The following is a 19,766-nucleotide window of genomic DNA, read 5'->3' as shown; positions in this document are numbered from 1 at the left end:
GTGGAAAGAAGGATATTTGGTAGTCCTGGTTTTCTGTTTTTGAAAATAGGGTGATGGTGGTGGGATGCACTTTGCTATCGTTAAGATACGTTGGAAGAAGAATTTTGTATCTTGTTTGGGAAATCTGATGTTGCGGGTTACATATAATTATGGCCCTAAATCTGATGGGGTTTCTATTTTAGCAACCAAACCTTGACTCCGAAAGGAAAATTTTCAACTTCATTACAGTAAGAATGACCATGGTAAATTTGGACCTCACCTAGGGCTAGTATCTGCAAATAGAAACAAGAAGAAAAATGTCCTATTCCCATAAATAGGAAGAAGATTCAAGCCTAACAATAGTAATTAAACAATATAATAAAGAATAACAAAATTGAATGTTACAAGGAAATCAATATACTTACAATTTCACTAGTTGTATCATTTTTACAAGCATCAGTTCTAAGATTCTAATATATATTTGATCACAAATAATCTCTATTATATATAGAGATACATGGAGAATACCAAAAAATAAAAAAAGAAAAAAAAAAGGAAAATAACATGCTTTTGGATAAAAAAATGTACAACATCTAAACTGAACAACAGTTTTTGAAAAAACAAAATGCAAAGACAATTCTTTTATACAATTAATTTAATTTTCTATATGCTTTCACACCCATTGCTTTCTTTATAAGGCTAGTAAGAACAGAAGTGAACAACGGACAATTATGAAAACCAGGGACGCACAACAAAAAATAAGCTACTCTTTGGCCATCTTTCCATATTGCCAAGGGTTGAATTCCATTGATTGGATGTCAACCTCTTGAATGCTTCCTTCGTTCTTCACGCTTCTACTATATTCATTGTATTTTCCGTTGAAGTTGTACACTTCCAAATCACCCCAAGGAGTGGTGCTAACTTCACCGGTAAAATCAAACCATCTCGGGGTAAATTGCTCCCCTTTAGCCTCACGAGTTCTTTTTTCAGCTCTTTGCCTCTCCTCCAAACTAACAAGAAAAAAAGTAAAGGAAATCAAAGGATGAATACATAATAGAGTGACAATAGAACCATGTAGGCTCTGTTTGGTAGGACGTAAAACGTTTTCCCGGAAAACTGTTTTCCTCTATTTTCAGTTTTACATTGTTTGGTTGGCAAAAGAGTGTAAAACCATTTTCCCTTGGGGTAAAATTACTCTCCCAAGGATGGAAAACCATTTTCCTTTCAAAATGAAAGGAAAACTATTTTCCTTCTCTCTCTTGTACAATTCTCTCACTACCTCCTTACTTTCCCTTTCATTTTCCTTTCATTTCATCATTTTTTTTACATCGAACCAAACAACGGAAAACTAATTTTGGAATTGTGTTTTCCATTGTAAATTGTTTTCCATGAAAATCATTTTACACTGAAAATATTTTACGCCCTACCAAACGGAGCCGTAGTGAAAACAGGTATCAAATGGTGACAAGGACAAACCACAATCAGGTGTCATAACTCATAATCCAAGGAGCTAATAGTAATATCTAGAGTCTAGACATATCGAATCAACCTAGCTAAGGAGTTGTATGCATTTACAAATCATCCACAAAAAATGCATTAAATGAAAAGAACTGCTGGTTGTTTGGGTGAATTCAGTTCATATTTAACCCTACTCCATAAAGGGTTTTCCGAATCTGGCTAATTTGGGTTTTCTGATCCAACTTTTTTTTTTTGGTTGGACACTTGGATTTCAGCAAAAGTTTGGGTACAGTATAAACCATATGTATAAAGATGCTAGCCTATACTGCTGTTTAGGACCGAGAATTTTCCAAAAAGAAAGGAAACTTCGCCCCTTCGCTGCAAAGTTGATTTAGTACAATTGGTAGGCAGAGACCTGTATTTTACTACTGAAGATGAGACTACATCCTAGAGCAGGTGAAGTTGAAAGGTTAAGACCCAAACCCGCTTCAAGTACTTCCTCCGTAACAAAATAGATGTTACACTTTTCAAAATACACTTTTCTAGGCAATATTTTGAAGAGGGGAGAGAGAGAGATAGAAAGAAAAAAGGAGACCCATGTGATAGGAGAGAGATAAAGAGATTGTTATCTAAAAAGGAAGTGTAACATCTATTTTGTTACACCCTTATTTGGAAAGTATATCTATTTTGTTACGGATGAAGTAATTAATAATTCGAGATAGATACTGTGAATCTGTGATTACTAGCAAATATTTCTTTAAGCCATGAACTGGGAATGCAAACTTTTTGCTTACCAAGATAGTGTAAGGCCCAAAACTATGGGACCTTGTAATTACAGTAATCGAATAAAATCTTGTATTGCAGGCGAATATTCATTTTGCACTCAAATATTTACATGCACAAACTTCTTAGGTGCATATAACATGGGACCAGAAAATTACCTGCTCTTCTCTGAACCAGATTTCGACATATCACCCTTTTCAAGTGCAAATCTATCAGGACGCAGCCGAGAATCTGATGCCAGTAACTTCTTAGGTGCAGTGTCAAAGCTGTTGATCTTGTGGGCGAAATACGTGTAATCATGTTTGTCATTTTTTGGCACATCGGCAACCCTCCATACCTGAAAAGCACCGAAAATAGTAGCAAGGATTTAGATAGATTGTCCTTTAATAAAAGCAATCAATGATAATTATCAGCTAAAGTTTGCAAAAAGGGTCTAGTGGCTCAGCTCAACATGAAATATATGATCCATGTTTAAAGTCATGAGAATATATTTTAGTGTCAGGCAGGCAGCTGACGAAACATTCCAAGTACATATCCAAGTTAGTCGTAAAAGTTCAAACCACGTAACTGGCAGCCGTGCTATGTATTTTGTATAAGCAAGCATGCACAGTTGAGGAACTGAATCACACAGAAATTTTTCTACATTGATTAGAAAAAAAAAACCTTTTGAAAGACTCACCTCCTTCATTTGGGTGCCTGGTAATGGTTCCCCTTCCAAGTCACAAGGTTGATAGCTCATTGACTGATTCCATTTTCCAGTCATCAGAACTTTTGGTTCATCAGCAGCATTATACACATAGCCATCAACTTCATAACGACCAGCTCTACACATATGCAACTTATATTAAACGAAAGTAATGACTTGTCAAGACAGTACATGCATCTGCATAATAGCAAGATGTGTAATCACCTAATATGCATAAAACAGAAGGAAACATATTATGAGCAATCCCAGAAATAAAGATGACCTGCACAAAGAGATCAATTCCTTGGTAGTATCCTCTATGACATACATTTACCCTAAAGAAAAGTTCAACACTTAACTTTTAATCTTCGCTGGCTACCTTTGATGATAAGATGATCAATGTTATATTGTTTTATACTTCCTATGTTCTTTTTCTATTGCAACATATCTTTCCATGGTCAAACTTTGATCTTATAATAATTCAAATGTAATCAAAAATCAGTAATATCCTCCATGACATTTACCCTAAAAAAGAGATCAACACTTAACTTTTAATCTTCGCTGCTACCTTAGACGTAAGATGATCAATGTTATATTGTTTTATACTTCCTATGTTCTTTTTCTATTGCAACATATCTTTCCATGGTCAAACTTGACAAACTTTGATCTTATATTTATTCAACTGTAATCAGAAATCAATTATCAAGTGAGATATTGTTAGTTTTGTGTATATTTTCCAAATATCAACTTTTTAAAATTTTACACAAACGTAATTGACGATATCGATGGCCCAAGTTTGCATTGGAATCCTTGAAAAAAAATATGTTACATTTGAAATAGAACGGAGGAAGTATGAAAGAAAAAACTGATCAACTTTTCGCCTCAAGGGCTTCCAAAAGTTCAAGCTTTGTTTCTCATTTTGTGGTTGTAAGGTGGTTGGTTTTGGTTGGGGGGGGGGGGGGTGGGAGGGGCCATAGGAAATATATGTATCAAGGAAAAGGGCAACAGTTAGACGCCCAGATTACTTTGGCCTTCCAACATAAAATTTTCAAGATTGATCACACATCAAGTGTCAAGCATACTTTAGGAGAATTCTTCAGAAATAACTATAAACAATCACTTTCAAATTACTTGCAAGTAGACAGCCGATGTTAAGCTAATTAATATTCTATTTTGACTTTTAACACTATTCATCCACTTCATCTTGACTCTTGTTTGCTATACATAGTTATGTTGCATCTCATTAGATCCATCTCGATACATATTATCAAAATACATAATTTTTACATTTGCACAATTAAGATATTTAGGACCAAAGTTGCATGTTGGCAAACGTGCGAAGTCAAAATGGAACAACTAAAAATTCGAAGGAAGTATATATTTGTGTAACTATAAATTTGTCTCAAATATTCTAGTGGGAGCATATTAATAATTTTTTTAAGATAATATAAACAAGAAAAAGGAAGCATAGTTTCTAAGACCCAATGATTCTAACAATATATAGGGAATCCAACATTGGAAACGGAATAGAACTCCATATATCAATCCCCTTAACATCAGGCTTCCCCCACCCCCTTGTGAAACCAAGTACTAGCAACTCTGCAGAAACAAAAACAAAAAATAAAACAGAAGACAAAAAGGAAGAAATATAGGAAAGGGAAGGCAAAAATACAAAAGCAAAAAGGGTAACCAAAAAGAAAAAGTACATGGGAATGGTGGAAAAAGGACTCAAAAGACATCACATATTCCAGTAAGAACATTTGCAAGTGCCAGCTAGGGGTGTAAGTTCGGTTTTTGGTTTGGTTTTAGGTCAAAACCAAACCAAACCGAAATAAATTCGGTTTTGAAATTTCCAAACCAAATCCAAACCGAAATTCGACTCAATCCAAACCAAACCAAACCAAAAATGAAACCAAAACCAACCAAACCAACACCAAACCGGATTTTTTTTATCTTTCAAAATCTAAACCAAAACAAACCAATTTTTTTTCATATTCCAAAATCCAAACCAAACCGAAATGAAATTAAATCAAACCAAGATAAAAACCAAACCGAATTTAATCCAAACTTTCTGATAATTTGTATTTTAAGTGACAATGTTTTTGTATTTTCGTAATTAATATTAAAAAAAAGAAACACAAAAAATAATAGACAACATTCGTATGTTAAGTGACAATAATTCGGTTTTTTCGGTTTTCCAAAACCAAAACCAATCCAAACCGAAAAACCGAAAAAATATTTTTTTTGAATCCAAACCAAACCGAATTTCCAAAAAAACCAAACCAAATTACTAATTCGTTTTGGTTTGGTTTGGTTTTCGGTTTTTAACCAAATAACTTACACCCCTAGTGCCAGCAATGTAGTGAAGGATTTATGTATCAAACCACAATGAAATAGGCAGGATCTCCATGTCCAGAAAGCATATAGAGTACAAGACACACATGAAATTTGTTATTTAAGAATAAGGAAGGTAGTAGTATATAATACCCGAACCAGCCACATGGTTGAAAATACAGCACAACTTTATCACCAGTGGTCAAGTTACTGAGGACCATCTCTCCAGGTGAATCAACCCAAGTTCTTCCGAAAATCAGATTATTCACTTTGGTTGGAGGGGGAACCAACTCTAGTACATTGCCATATCCTTTTAAAGTCACTCGAGTTCTGGACATAAACGGATATTGTAAGGACAAAGGTTAGAACAATCACTTCCATTCCCGTCAAAACATGCAAAATAGTGAAATACAAGCATTAGAAAGTACCAGTAAACCACTACGAAGCAAGCAGCAACTTTAAATATTCAGTTTAAAGGCAACTCTTGATACTAATTGAACCCTTATAACTATAATGGCACATACATTTAGTCTTCCTCTATAGTGTTTGTGTTGGCATTTTTATCAGGAGAATAGGAAGAATTACATTCTCTTCTAAAGGAATTATGTCACTTGGAATTCCGGAATTTTTTTATCCTGTTAGTTGGTCAAACTTGTCTTTGATTAGGATTTCGATTGAAAAGATGTTAGGCCGGTTCCTCATGTGCCTAAGAAGCCGAGGCAATATCGATTGAAGCCAATTCAAGTTTTTCCTACTCAATATTCTTTTTATAAATAGCACTCGATCAAACGAGCTTTAGTCATAAAACAAAGAGCAAACAGAAGGGCCATTAAAGATATAAGGAATGCAAAAATCATGAGTCATTACTTTATCTCACTCCTAAGATCTATGACATTCTGACCAGTAAATCAAAATGTTATCAAAAGAGCAGATTCGAGAACTATAGAAACTCTGATAAATTCATAAATCAAGAGAGGCCACATTCAAACAGCTTCATCAACATCAGGAAGACCTGACGGGCCTTTGCAAGTAGATGAAGAAAGGGGATATCTGACAAAGCAATGCATGTTTGAATAGATGCAAGGAGACTGACAAAGTCATAGATATCCTTGTAGCTTTTGTTACAAAAGGGATTACCATTGGTTTCCTAGCAATATACATAATTTAATACACAAGTCATCTTAGCAACAGAAGAAACTGTAAGCATTTTATTAACCCCTTCACACACTATGTTGATGGGCAGGCAGTTTAATTTGGGGAAAGGAGCTATACAAGATACATCAGCGAAGTTTCCCTCTTTCACCTCAATTATTCACTTACCCCAAATCCACTTCAAGAGCAGGCAGCCCAACAATACATCATTGATTTCCAGTCCCAATTAAAATTTGATTATATAGTTTCAGCCAAAAGAAGAAAACACAACGAATATGAGAAGAAATAAGGCACTGTGAATTCTGCAATTGCAAGTAGTGTAGGTGCACCATATGTGTTGGTCTCACACCTACAGACATCAGTAGTTTATTACTACTTTCTCTTTCTATAACCCCGAGACAGGAATTGCCTAAAAGGGCTCTTTAATTAAGTAGCTAAGAAAAAAACGTACATATGAAAGGGAATTGTCTCTCAAAAACGTGTACGAAGCATATTTTTCATGTAGAACGTGCTGCAGTGTGAAGGGAAAGTAAGAATTGACAAAAAAGATTTATTTATTCGTAGTAGCAAGACGGGAAGAACAATTTTGGTACTCAAAATCCCCAACTAGAGGGGAGCGCATATACAACGTTATCTACATTTAACTATTGAATTACGCAATACAGGCTTTCATCAATTAGCCTTAGAAGCATAAGCATCAGAAGGAATTTGTATTGTAAGATTTTGAGTTAGGATAGGCAAGTTACCTCCCAACAGGATATACATCAACTGAGTTCCCTAGAAATTTGGTCTTCAGCTTCGATGAAATATCATATGTGAAATGGTCATTTTCTGCATGTGCAGCACTCATTGGTGGATGATGGCTCACCTGAAAATCATACAAGTTCAAAGTTAGGGAAGACAAAGCCAAACAGAAAAAAGCATAAACATGAGTTTTGGATCTCTTATTTATTCAGATATAAAGCTGTAAAAAGAATCGAACATTACTTGTTCTGCTATAAATGTAATGCCTCCATAATTCACCATCTCATAAGTCTCACCCAAGATTGGATTGAAAGGCTTCCATGTGCGCTGGTATGCATAGTAGACCGAGATAAAAAATGATGCTGCAGTGAAGTTTATTAGCATCAAACAGCAATGCAATCCCTCTTGGAATATTTCTTCTTCTGTTCTTTTTCTTTTCCTTTTTTTGGGGGTGGGGGGGGGGGGGGGTGGGGGTTATAGGTCCATGTGTATTAAACTTACAAGCATAAACTAGCCTCATGTAAGGATCCTCGCATTTGTCCGCCTCATCAAGCAGGTGGGAGTACTCCATCAACTGTGACATTACAGAAGAATTACATCATTCATGTTCACAACTATGCCACCTGCTGGCCAGAACATGGGCAAAGACTGAAGACTATACCTCTGCCATTTTCTGCAACATTGTCATAGGTTCAAAAATAACAACTGGAAGAGTGACCATTGATGTAATATCGGAACCTATGTAGGCCTGCATCATTTTCCAGTAACCATCTCTGTCCTGAAAAAGATAATGAGACACTTACTAGTATTACAAAAAAAAAAAAAAAAACAGCTAGAAGCAATTATTATTTGATGGTGATGTCATGAAGAAGATTGAATATTTTACTAGCACAGGCATACAAATACCCTTCTGGTTCAAGGAATACGGATATTCATCTGTAAAAGGAAATGTTAGACCTTGAAAGTACTGCAGAATCGGCCGAAAAACCTGACTTGATTTCTGAGCATTCTTGGAAATGCATGATGGCAACTTAAAGTGGCATATCAACGAATTTTCCTAGAGCTCTTCCCTGGAAGAAATATTTATTATTGCTTTTCATATCTATAGCTTTGGGTATTTTGGCCTGAGTGTGAATCTATCAATGCTTTTTACTCAAAGTCAACCATATCTACCTTTTCAAAGCAGTATGTTCTATAGCTTAATGCTACGAATAACACGCAATCCTCAATACATGCAATCAATCTGCTATTTCTAAAATAAGGATGCTATTCAACTTGATGGAAGGCACATTTTCATTAGTTTCTCATAATCCTGTTGCTATGGAATGCTTATGCCCACCTTCGTATTTATTCGTTCTTCCTATTAGAAAGTGTCGTACAGATGATGGAAAGTCAATCACCCCTGTCCCATGAACCCTTGTAATGCGTGCATTGTGCTCCCAGCCACTGCTCCCACAATACAAAATAGAACATTTACGAAAACAAACATTTTACTGTTGAAGTGGAACATTACAAAAATTCACTTATGAAAATGAACATTAATCTATTGAAGTGGAACATTACCAGAATTCAATTACGAAAATGAACATTTTATTGTTGAAATGGAACATTACTTTTAGGGAAAATAGAACATATTTTTTGCTGGAATATAAGCTTACAAGAATATTTTTTTAAATCGAACATTTGCTTATCGAAAATAGAACAATTTTCACGAAAAATAGAACATAAATTTCTGCTAAAAGATAAGGTTAAAACGAACATTTGCTGATATAGAACATTTGCTTAACGAAAATAGAACAATTTTTACAAAAAATAGAACATATTTTTTTGCTGAAAAAAAACGAACATTTGTTGAAATACAACATTTGCTCGTTGAAAATGGAACAAATTTACTAAGTGCATGGTGTGCACCATACAATAGAATTTTCAAAACCTTTGCCATCGTTCTCACTTCTCATCCCCTTAGCAAGTTAGCCCGCCCCGCGCTGTCCTCTAGGCTCTTGGGGTAATAAGAGCATCTAACTAACTTTGTGTGTCATCCCCACCCCATCCCCTCCCGTCCCCATCCCCACCACCCTATTCCATGGCTCCATGGCTCCATGCCATCATAGCCTCTCGAGCCTCACTACCCTTATCCCATGGCTCCTTGCCATCATAGCCCTTCCCTTAGCCCCCCTTCCTTTGGCTCTGACCTCTTCTCCTTCCCTTCCCCAGTCCCTTTTCACCCCTCCTCCAAACAAGATCCTCTTCCTTCTTCCTCCCAAAACCCACCATAAAACCACCTTCACTTCCACCATGCACACATCCGGCGAGTAAGAAAAAGAGATCCACCAATGGAAAGAGTGAGGACAAGGGAAGAAAGATCCATTTTCGACTTCTGATTTAACTATTGTGGAGCGATTTCCAATGATGGTAAGGCACGCGATAGATATGGAGACGATGGTAGCAATCTATTTCTCATTTCCGGGTTGTGGGGTTGGGTGTAGTGGAAATAACAATTAAAGTGGGTACATGTGACTAATAAATAGCGAAAGAGAAGATCCAAAATCGGAAGAATGATAAAGTAACAAATGAAACAAACTAAAGTTGGAAGAATAAAACAAATCGGAGATGTTTTCATAATAATGGCCATATAATTATACTCACTCATATCAATTACTTCCTCTGTTTCGACAAGATGGCCAGATTTATGCACATATATTTTGGATAGAGTAAACCATGTGATTAAATGTAAAGGTAAAAGCTCGCTCAATATTGATATCAGTTTTCAATTTTAATTTTAAGATTTCAAAAATCAGATGATATAGGTTGCATAATTTAATTTAAAATTAGTCATACTTATACCAATCATGTTCGTTTTGAAAACTAACAAGAGAAGTCAAAATTGCAAGGCTTTAATCAAGTATAGGTGCATGGAAACAATCGTTGCCCAAATTGTTAGGCGAGGAGTGAACAATTATGCCTCTTCACATAGTCAACAACTACAACTCACTAGACATATCTATTTAGTTCCTTCTTATAGAGGTGCAAATGTTAATAGATAGTATAATGTCAACCTTGAAAATTCTTTGGTCTAAAGTCTAAGCAAGCTTTCAAACACTTACATCAATATTCCAAGGGAAGGAAACAACTGGGTTTCTTCAATTGTATCTCCTATCAAATCATTAAGAGCCATTATGCTTGGACTCACGTGCGGTGTCAGGCATAACTACGAGTGTCCGATCCTGAAAATACCAAAATCAAGGCCTCGAGACACGTTTGAGAAGGATCCAATTTTCAAATTTGGACTTAACGACCCAAGAATCTAAAGAAAAAATAATATTTAGATATTTTTAAATTATATTTTGAGTTAGTTTTTTTACTGTAAAACAAATAAGAGTATTATTAATAAAATACAATTAATGGAAAAAAGGAGTATCATTAAATAAAAGAGTGAAGAAATTAAAGTAATTAAGAACTGCAAAAAGAGATAAGAATTGAAAAGTCAGAGGCTTAGAGCACTAGATACCAGGTGAATTTACTATTCTTTTTTATTCTGACATCATCCATGTGACTTTACTTTGACCCACTCACTACTAATTACTTAGAGAAAGAAACGAAGAAAGAGAGAGCAAGAGAAAACATGACTCCCAAAGCAAAAGAAAAAGAAAAAGACGCGATAGAGGAAAAGAATCGTAGAAGATTTCACAATGGCCGCCAGAGATGGTGCCTTGAGCACCTAGACCTACCAGAAACTCCTGTGTCCGTTTTCATCTTGCCAGGTCTGACGCGTATTCCGTGTCAGCACTCAGGTTGGTTCATGTCGACACATGTACGGCAGGGTGAAGTGACGAGTCCGAGCATCAAAGATTAAGATTAAAGATATATTGTGAACTTTCCCTAAAATTATATATTATGTTGTTTCTATTCTTAAGCAGTTCAACTACAAATGTGGGAAGACTGTATGAGGCATCAGTCAAGAATAACCACATAAGACCAAAAAAGCCATCAACAGGAATGCATGGGAAAAAAATATAAAGAAGGAAACTGCACCTCCTGTTTCCACCTCCCTTTTTGAGCTTCATCAACTGCATCATCTGTTCCCCCTTCAGGGTTTATAACTTCCAAGCCTTCATATCCTATCGACCTAGATTACAGAAATTAAAGCAAAAAAACTAATTTAGCAAACCTTTACGATGTAGTCAGTTATCAATAAAAAGGAAACTTCATTAGAGAAAACCACGCGTGCATGCACACACACACGCAAACAAACATATAGTTAAAATACATCACTTCATGTGGACGTGATTCCACACTTTAGTGAAGTTTTAGATTTCCCAAGAATCTTGAAAGAAAGATTGGATCTTGATTGTTTCTTGGTCGAATTTCTAATGAACACACTCGAATAAAAGGATAGTACTATTTGATTGATCATTCCTCAAAATAGGGTTATGATTCAATTAAGTAACTCCTAGCCTAATTAATCAAGCACTAAAGATAATTCACTCCTGAATCAAATTCAATGGTTCTTAAACACACTCAAACCACTCCTCGAATTAAGTTGTTTAACACTAACTAACAAACACTCCTCGATATCAATTAATGGTTTGTAAGCAATTAACTCACATGCAAGTTTTGAAACTCACGAAATAAACTTTCATAAACTCTTAATCTATTTTTATTAATGATCGAAAGATGCCTTATATAGGCATTACAAATACCTAATTATACTAGGACTAGAAAACATAAAAGATACTAAGAAACTAAAAGATACATTAATTAAGACTCCTAACTAGCTTAAAACAAGTAAAACTTATCAAAGTAGGATAGTCTTAACCTTGTAAGCAAAAGACTTCTACAATGCTTAGGACAAGTCCCTAAGTCATACTTCTAATGAAACCCACAAAGATAACTAAAATCCGAATAAGATAAACATAAAGCAATAAAGATATGAAGAGTCCTAATAGAACTCAACTAAGCATGTCATCACACGCCAACTAGAGTTATAAAGCAATTAAAACACATAGTTTCCTAACAGAACTAGGAAACTACATAAAGAGTCCTAACAGATTTAGGACTACTTGGCAACCTTCATTTCAAAGAGAGACTAAGCACTTTGAATCCACATCATTCCCTCCCTCTTAGAAAAAAACTTGTCCTCAAGTTCCATAGTCATAACATGGAAGCAAATCTAGAGCACTCAAGGATGCACACACGCCATCTCCAAGCAAGACTTGGAAAGTGTCATAATGCTCCCTGTGCACAACCTTGAATGAACCTTCTTCAATAGGCTCGGTTTTTCCCTTTGCATTGCTATGAAGCTTTTGAGCACTCAATGACAACCATGCATAATCACCTATTTCGAATGGTGGCTTTTGCCATGCTTGTAAAACATGCTGCTCCCTCTTGCTTTGCTTGCAATTCATGCCCTTCATAGTGTCTTCATCTCCTACCAACGAAGCCAAAGTACCCCCATCAGTAGGTTTTGACGCCACTTTGAGTGGTAATGGATGTAACCTAATCTTCTTGCTTTGGCTCGTTACAGTATAAACATTAGTATCTCCCTCATGGCTAACCTTGCTATCAAACTGACATGGTCTCCCTAGCAATAAATAACACACACCGTACTACATCACACCATAGTTCATCCACATAACTCCGAATGAAGAAAGCTACAAGTGCTTGCTTTTCGACCTATTCCAGCAATATCATCAAGCAAATTTAATTTATAAGGTCTAAGATGATCTCTAGTATGTAGTTTCAGTTTACATACCATGTTTGACGAGGCTACATTGGTGCACCAACCAATGTCCACAATAAAGTTGCATGTATGATCTCCACCCTATGTGAAAAAAGGTTCTCCGTTTGGTCTGCCTTAGAGCACTCTCAATGTGAAGAGTTCTCCTTATCACGCTAAGTATCTTATCTTCATCTTCAGCAAAAACATCCTCTTCCTCCTCGTCATCATTCATCTCTTCAGGAAGGAAGTCACATAACTCGTCTTCCCTCAACATCTCCTCAATCCTCATACTACCTCAATGTAAGAGCTCACCTAGTTGGACATTCACTTGCTATGTGTCCCTAACCTTGGCACTTAAAACACTTCCTTCTACTTTCAAATTCTTCCTTTAGTACAAACACTTTCTGCTTTTCTCCCTTCGAGTCCTCCTTAATTTGAGAACAACCCTTGTTCCCTCCTCCAAACGTGAAAGAAGTGGGTTTCATAAGTGTTTAGGAAAGAATTCCCTTTGTAAGTACCACTCGAACCAGCCTTGTATCCCCCACCCAAGTTAGGTTTTTGTTGCTCTTTACTCCTATTTTCTAACCTCTGGGCTAGTTTGCACACATCTTCGCAGGTGATGTAATGAGATACATCAACTTGACTTGCTATATGCCTCGCCAACCCTTTAATGTACCTCGCAATCTTCAAGGGTTCCCTCTCTTGCATATCACAAATCAAGCAAAGCTTATCAAACTCCCTCGTGTATTAAGCCACAAGCCCACTCATATTACTTTGCATCAAAGAGGTGAGTTCAATGTATTGTTCTTGCTCGTACCCGCTAGGTAGAAACTTAGCCTTCAATTTCTTCTTCTCGACCTAGTATCCATAGTTTCCTTCCCATCTCGTCTCCTTTGAGCCTTGAACCCCTCCAGCCATAAAGATGCATACTTTATTAATTTCATTGTTGCAATTTTGTATCTTTTATGGTCATTGTATCCCTTGTAATCAAAGACCTTCTCTATTTGTCGAATCCACTCAAGAAAATCTTCGGGATCCGAATCTCCATTAAACTCTTGAAGGTCCAATTTAAGTCCCATATCCTCATCATAGCTCCGACTATTACTAATCTTCTCACCTCATTCTTCATCAGATCCTTCTTCTCCTTCGGGCCGCATGTTTTTCTTTTTTGTCATCACTATACTCGTGAGTGCATCGAGCCTAGTGCCCAACTCCACATGGCTAACCTTAAGGCTGAGTTCCCTAATAGCCTTCATGATTTTGGACTGCTCTGCCATGATTTCGAACTCCAAATTGTTGTCCAAAACTGGAAAAACACCCTCGTACATCCCCTTACTTCTCTAAATCACAACTCCTTCAACTCGTGATGAAGCTCCAAGAAATTTTAACACAACAAATTTCAAGATGTTCTAAGAGCCGTCGAATTGGAATCACTCAAAGATTCTCTCTAAAACGCTCCCAACAACCAACATAACTCAACTATGCCAAATTCCAGGTATCAAAGGATCTCCAAATTTCACGAAAATTTAGGACATAAAACTAGACATAAAGTAGTCCGATTTGAAATCAAGAAACTCCGAAAAATTCATTTCATAGTAGCAAAATGAGATGGAACAAAACGTACCAAATTCTGGAGGAATCTGGGACGAGATCAAGCACTCTTATTTCTTGTAGCTCTGATACCAATGCGATGTGGACGTGATTTCACACTATGGTGAAGTTTTAGATTTTCCAAAAATCTTGAGAAAAAGAATGGATCTCGATTGTTTCTTGGTAAAATTTCTAATGCACACTCGAACAAAAGGATAAGTACTATTTTATTGATCATTCCTGAACTCTCAAAATGGGTTTTGATTCAATTAAGTCAATTCTGGCCTAATTAATCAAGCACTAAACTTAATTCAATCCTGAATCAAATTCAATGGTTCTTAAACACACTCAAACCACTCCTGGAATTAAGTTGTTTAACACTAACTAATAAAAACTCCTCAATATCAATTAATGGTTTGTAAGCAATTAACTCACATGCAAGTTTTAAAACTCACGAAATAAACTTTCATAAACTCGTGATCTATTTTTATTGATGATCGAAATCTGTCTTATATAGGCATTATAAATACCTAATTATACTAGGACTAGAAAACATAAAAGATAACTAAGAAACTAAAAGATAAACTAATTAAGACTCCTAACTAGCTTAAAACAAGTAAAACCTATCACAAGTAGGATGGTCTTAACCTTGTAAGCAAAAGGCTTCTACTATGCTTAGGACAAGTCCCTAAGTCATACTTCTAATAATCCCACAAAGATAACTAAAATCCGAATAAGATAAACATAAAGCAATAAAGATATGAAGAGTCCTAATACAACTCAACTAAGCATGTCATCACACGCCAACTAGAGTTATAAAGCAATTAAAACACATAGTTTCCTAACAGAACTAGGAAACTACATAGAGAGTCCTAACAGATTTAGGACTACTTGGCAACCTTCATTTCTAAGAGAGACTAAGCACTTTGAATCCACATCAGAAACCTCATGTCCACCTCCATGCATATGGCTCAGAAAAGCAAGCATAAAGAAATTCTATCAAATTTATACAAAATTAATATCAAGGTAATAGTAAAATAATTGGTTGTTGCATCACCAAACATATAGGATCTACAATCCAGCAAGTAAGACAATCCAATCCAATACATCTAGCTCCTGCTCACATAATGAAATACTATGATCAACCACAAACACTATGAGTAAACTCTTTTCAACCCACATCCAATAGATACGTATTAAAACGATCATATCATAGACAATCTTGTGCATAACACCTAATCCTCTAAATTCTCTGACAATAAGTGATGAGGAAATAATCCAAAAACAAGCTTAAATTAAAATACAAGGAAGAATTCGATATATTTCTTAGAACTAGAGAAACAAAAAACCCCATACGGGTGGTGGACCATCGCTTATGGAAATAACTTCCCCTGACACCCATGTATGCTAGTAATCATGGTTGTGCTTTATAAATTCTAAGGAATACCTACTCATCAAGTCATCACTAGTTGAGGGTAGTAACTTCCCACTATTGCAGATGGTGGTAGATCCATAGAAATTATTATATGGGGAAAATATCTTATGTGTAGCCCATTTTCCCAAATAACCATGAGAACTGTCTCTGATAACCCTAAACTTGTATTTTGTCATTAAAATTGACAAAAAAATAGATGACTCTATGTAAGATTGACAATTATTAAAACATATCTCCCAACACATTTTCCCTTTAGCGGACATGTTTTAACTAACTGCCAAACATGCCAAAGATAAACACACATAACGTCATTCACTTTTTTGTCTGTTTTAATGAAAAAATACAAGTTTAGGGTTATTAAAGACACATGTGTAAAAGTCAGGTTGTTTGGGAAAATGGGCTAAAGGTCAGGGTCATTTGAGATGATTTCCCTTATTATATTCTCAAACAAATAAGAAATTAGGACTAACATTATACATTGTACATTGTAGAGGCAAATATTTCATTACCCAAAATACCCTAAGGATCACATTATTAGAGCACTTTCTAAAGGTTACACATATAAGTTGTCTAATAGACGTTAATGAATGACCACAATAAGTATACCATACATTGTACATCGTAGAGGCAGATATTTCATTGGCCAAACTACCCTAAGGATCACATTATTAGAACACATTCCAAAGGTTACAAGTTGTTTGATAGACGTTAATGAATGATCATAATAAGTATACCATTCACACAGGTTTGTGGTAAGGATCCTACTCACACTGACAAAGAGTGCCCATGCTTTACAACTAGAAAGATAGCACCATTAGTATCATACACGTGGGTGCATAATCTGAATTGGGGTCCATGAAGAACCTTACCTCCTCTTTGTATACACTTCATCTGTTGTGTTTTAAATTAAACATAGGGCATTGACACGGGCATTCAGAAGAGGAGAGAGATAGAGAGAAAGAAAAGGAGGGACCCATGTGATGAAGAAAGAGATAGAGGGAAGTGAATACCAAATAAAGTAGCATTTCATTTATTTTGAAGCGGCCTAAAATGGTAAGTGTTTCATTTATTTTAGAACGGCAGGAAGTATTTTTTTTCATTTCATTTCCGTTACCACCGTAACAAAACACATAGCTGGGTATACTTGAGGATAAAACTACACTGCCGTGGACATAGCCACTACACTGCCATTTAATTTCGTTACCACCGTAACAAAATCATTACCATAACCATATCAAACTAACCATTATTATTTTAGCTTACTTCCTTCTATTTTGTCAGAATTAAGATAATGTTGTTTTAGGTTTTAAAAGGCGCACGCGGTGCACCAAGGCCCACCGAGGCGCAAAGCACAAGGCGTAGGGAGGCGCAAGGCGAAGGCGCACTTCTAAAGCCAAAAAACTTTAAAATCAATTAGAGAATTATTTTAAACTCAAAAAAAATTGAGTTGTTGTAATTAAAAATTATAAGCTATATATACTCTTTGTAAAACCATGTAATGTAAATTTATGGTTGCTGTAATTTTAGTTTACCCATGATTTTTTTTTTTTTGAAAAAAAAAAACTGTATTTTCTTATTTTTTAAAAAAAATTGACGAGTATATCATTGAGAAGAACTTGGGCGGCCCTATCAAGAAGTACAAGAAGAAATATAGAGAAGGGAAAAGAAAAAGGGAGCACAGAAAAAAATAGAGAAAAGGAAAAAGTTAACCGAGAAAAGAAAAAAGAAAAAACAAAGAAAGGTAAAAACTAAAAAGAGAAAAGTCATGACTACTAAAATATGAAGCAAGAAGTGTAGATAGCCAACAATGCGGGCCAATCCAGCTCAACTCGCCTCTTGGGCCGTGTGGGTTGAGCCCACTAAAATCCAGCCCAGCCCACAAAGCCCACTACTAAAACCGCCCATTTCGGTCCACGAAACCGGTCCAGCCTAGCCTAAATAATTATTCAACCAAATTGTATATATTTTAATCAAATTACATATATTATAATTCAATCAAATTCAAATATAATGAAATAATTCATTAATATTACTAATTGTATATATTTTAATTAATTTTAAAGATTTTATGTAACAATAATAGATGATTATATAACTTTAAAAAAAAATTCATGTCGGCCCGCTAGGCCCACGAACTGCTGCTGAACCGTTTCCCAAACCGTGAAAACCGGTAACAGACCGGTGTGGGCCAAGATTTTTCAACCCGTGGACCAGCTCACTCAAACCGTGAATTTCATGATCCGGTCTAGGGTCGTGAACTCTCAACCCGGCCCACGTAACAGCCCGGCCAGCCCGCACCAATGGCCATCTCTAGCACGAAGCAATCATTATTTTTAGTTATTTTAAAAAAGAACCGGGAGTGGGTCCTAGTGTCATCAATTGCCACCAAACCATAAATTAGGGTTTTCTCTCCATTTAGGGTTTTTGAAATTAGGGTTCAATTTTGCTGAAAGTTAACCCATTAACAAAGGACTTTTGCTTGAAATGGGTGAATCTAAAGCCAAGTATATTTACATTTGAAAGATTTTATCTTCTGTCAACCCTCTTCTCATGTGCCTCTTTACTCAAAGCGGCCGGGGGTGTGCCTTGCACCTCTCACAAAGGCGGCAAGAGGCGCGCGACTGTCCTCACCTGAAGTAATGCGCCTCGCCTTTGAGGAGGCGATTTTCTCAGGGCCTCTACTCGCCTAGCGCCCGGGTACGCCTTGGGCGTGCTTTTTAAAACTAAGGTTTTAGGTAAGATGAAGTTCTCTTACAAGCCGGGGATTAACGGATCCTACTTTGCAAGGGGCAAGAATCAAACCCTTATCAGGGCCTCCAACCAACTAGGACATCAGCATTACAATAAAGGAAGTTTGAAAATATCCATTTTAATAGAAGCAAAGAGCCAAAATTACGTCAGTAGCTACACCTGCAATCTCTAAATGCAAAAATAATGGGTTCTCTGTCGCCAAAATTTGGGTACTTTATAATTGAATTTAATTATACTAAACCTCCTAAAACGAAAATCGGCCCAAACTACACTTTTAACCCCAAAAAAAACCAAGGTTCTGTTCGGCACCACTGTTGTGTTCCAAGTTCCATATTTTTGTTTTTAGATTCCATAAAATCTGGAAACTGAAAACAAAAAACGATAAAGCACATATCCTAAATAACCGACTTCCATTAAATATGAAGCTGAAAGCCTAAACTGTACGAAAACCAAAGACCTACACGAATTCAAATATAAGTCACTGAAACATCCCAAATTCGACAAACTCATAAGACAACAGAAACTATGCACAGGAAAAATTATAAGAAGAGGGAACAATTTCTTAAAAAAAAAAAAAGGAACAGAGGAGAATCTGAGTTGATCATACCCATTAACAGATTTGTGCATAGCAGTGCTAAAAGTAGATAAAGTAGACGCGATTGAAGCGAAGAATCCACCACTACTACTACCCACAACTTGCTTGGGATCTGTGGGTGCCATCTGTGTAAGTAAAGCTAAATCACAGCTTAATTTCGTTCACAATTCTGGCAACTATTAAAAACACTTGTGTTAGAGGTAGAGGTGAGAGAATCAGAAATTAGGAGAGAGATTAAAGGACGATTAGAGTAGAAAGAGAGAGGAGATTAAATAATTGGGAAAGGAGAGAGAGATTGAACTTTTGAGCTAAGAACAGCGATGAAATTGGGTGTTGTTGCGCTGGTTGGCGGTTCTTCTGTTTGAAGTCTAAATTGGAAGAGAGAGAGAGGGACTTTATATTGGCACTTGGCAAGGTTAATCTAATTTACTAGTCCAAGTCGTCTATGCCACGCAACAGATGACGAGTTTGACCGTTAATCAATCCCATTTGGCGGCCAATAATCTAGAGATGCCAACCCAGCCCGTCTCACCTCTTATGT

At 36.2% G+C, this 19,766-nt stretch overlaps 1 protein-coding gene across 2 annotated transcripts; it reads right to left on the bottom strand.

The window, feature by feature from the left end:
- Positions 1-378: 378 nt before the first annotated feature.
- LOC104893668 (oxysterol-binding protein-related protein 3B) lies at positions 379-19,629 on the bottom strand. 2 transcript variants are annotated; one of them, XM_048637456.2, is made up of 11 exons: positions 19,527-19,629; positions 19,238-19,401; positions 11,168-11,261; positions 7,797-7,913; positions 7,637-7,709; positions 7,379-7,497; positions 7,138-7,259; positions 5,393-5,569; positions 2,900-3,044; positions 2,379-2,557; positions 379-989 (listed from the first exon to the last, which is right to left on the bottom strand). In XM_048637456.2, exons 2-11 carry the CDS (start codon positions 19,348-19,350, stop codon positions 743-745), a joined length of 1,386 nt encoding a protein of 461 aa, XP_048493413.1. In that variant the 5' UTR covers positions 19,351-19,401; positions 19,527-19,629; the 3' UTR covers positions 379-742. The 2 variants fall into 2 exon arrangements, with proteins under 2 accessions (XP_048493413.1, XP_010678099.1); XM_010679797.4 differs by having other exon boundaries at positions 19,238-19,606.
- Positions 19,630-19,766: the final 137 nt, after the last annotated feature.

The sequence above is a fragment of the Beta vulgaris genome, chromosome 5, assembly GCF_026745355.1.
Source record: "Beta vulgaris subsp. vulgaris cultivar EL10 chromosome 5, EL10.2, whole genome shotgun sequence".
NCBI lineage: Eukaryota > Viridiplantae > Streptophyta > Magnoliopsida > Caryophyllales > Amaranthaceae > Beta > Beta vulgaris.
The sequence above is the reverse complement of the archived record's forward strand: the minus strand, read 5'-3'. Positions and strand labels throughout refer to the sequence as shown.

Excerpts from the sequence above, each read along its gene's own strand:
- LOC104893668 (XM_048637456.2), bottom strand. The coding sequence starts at position 19,350 with ATGGCACCCACAGATCCCAAGCAAGTTGTGGGTAGTAGTAGTGGTGGA. Across the intron at positions 7,914-11,167 it reads AAGGGAGGTGGAAACAGGAG|GACAGAGATGGTTACTGGAA; the intron begins GTGCAGTTTCCT and ends TATCTTTTTCAG. Across the intron at positions 7,498-7,636 it reads CATGAGGCTAGTTTATGCTT|CATCATTTTTTATCTCGGTC; the intron begins GTAAGTTTAATA and ends ACTTCACTGCAG.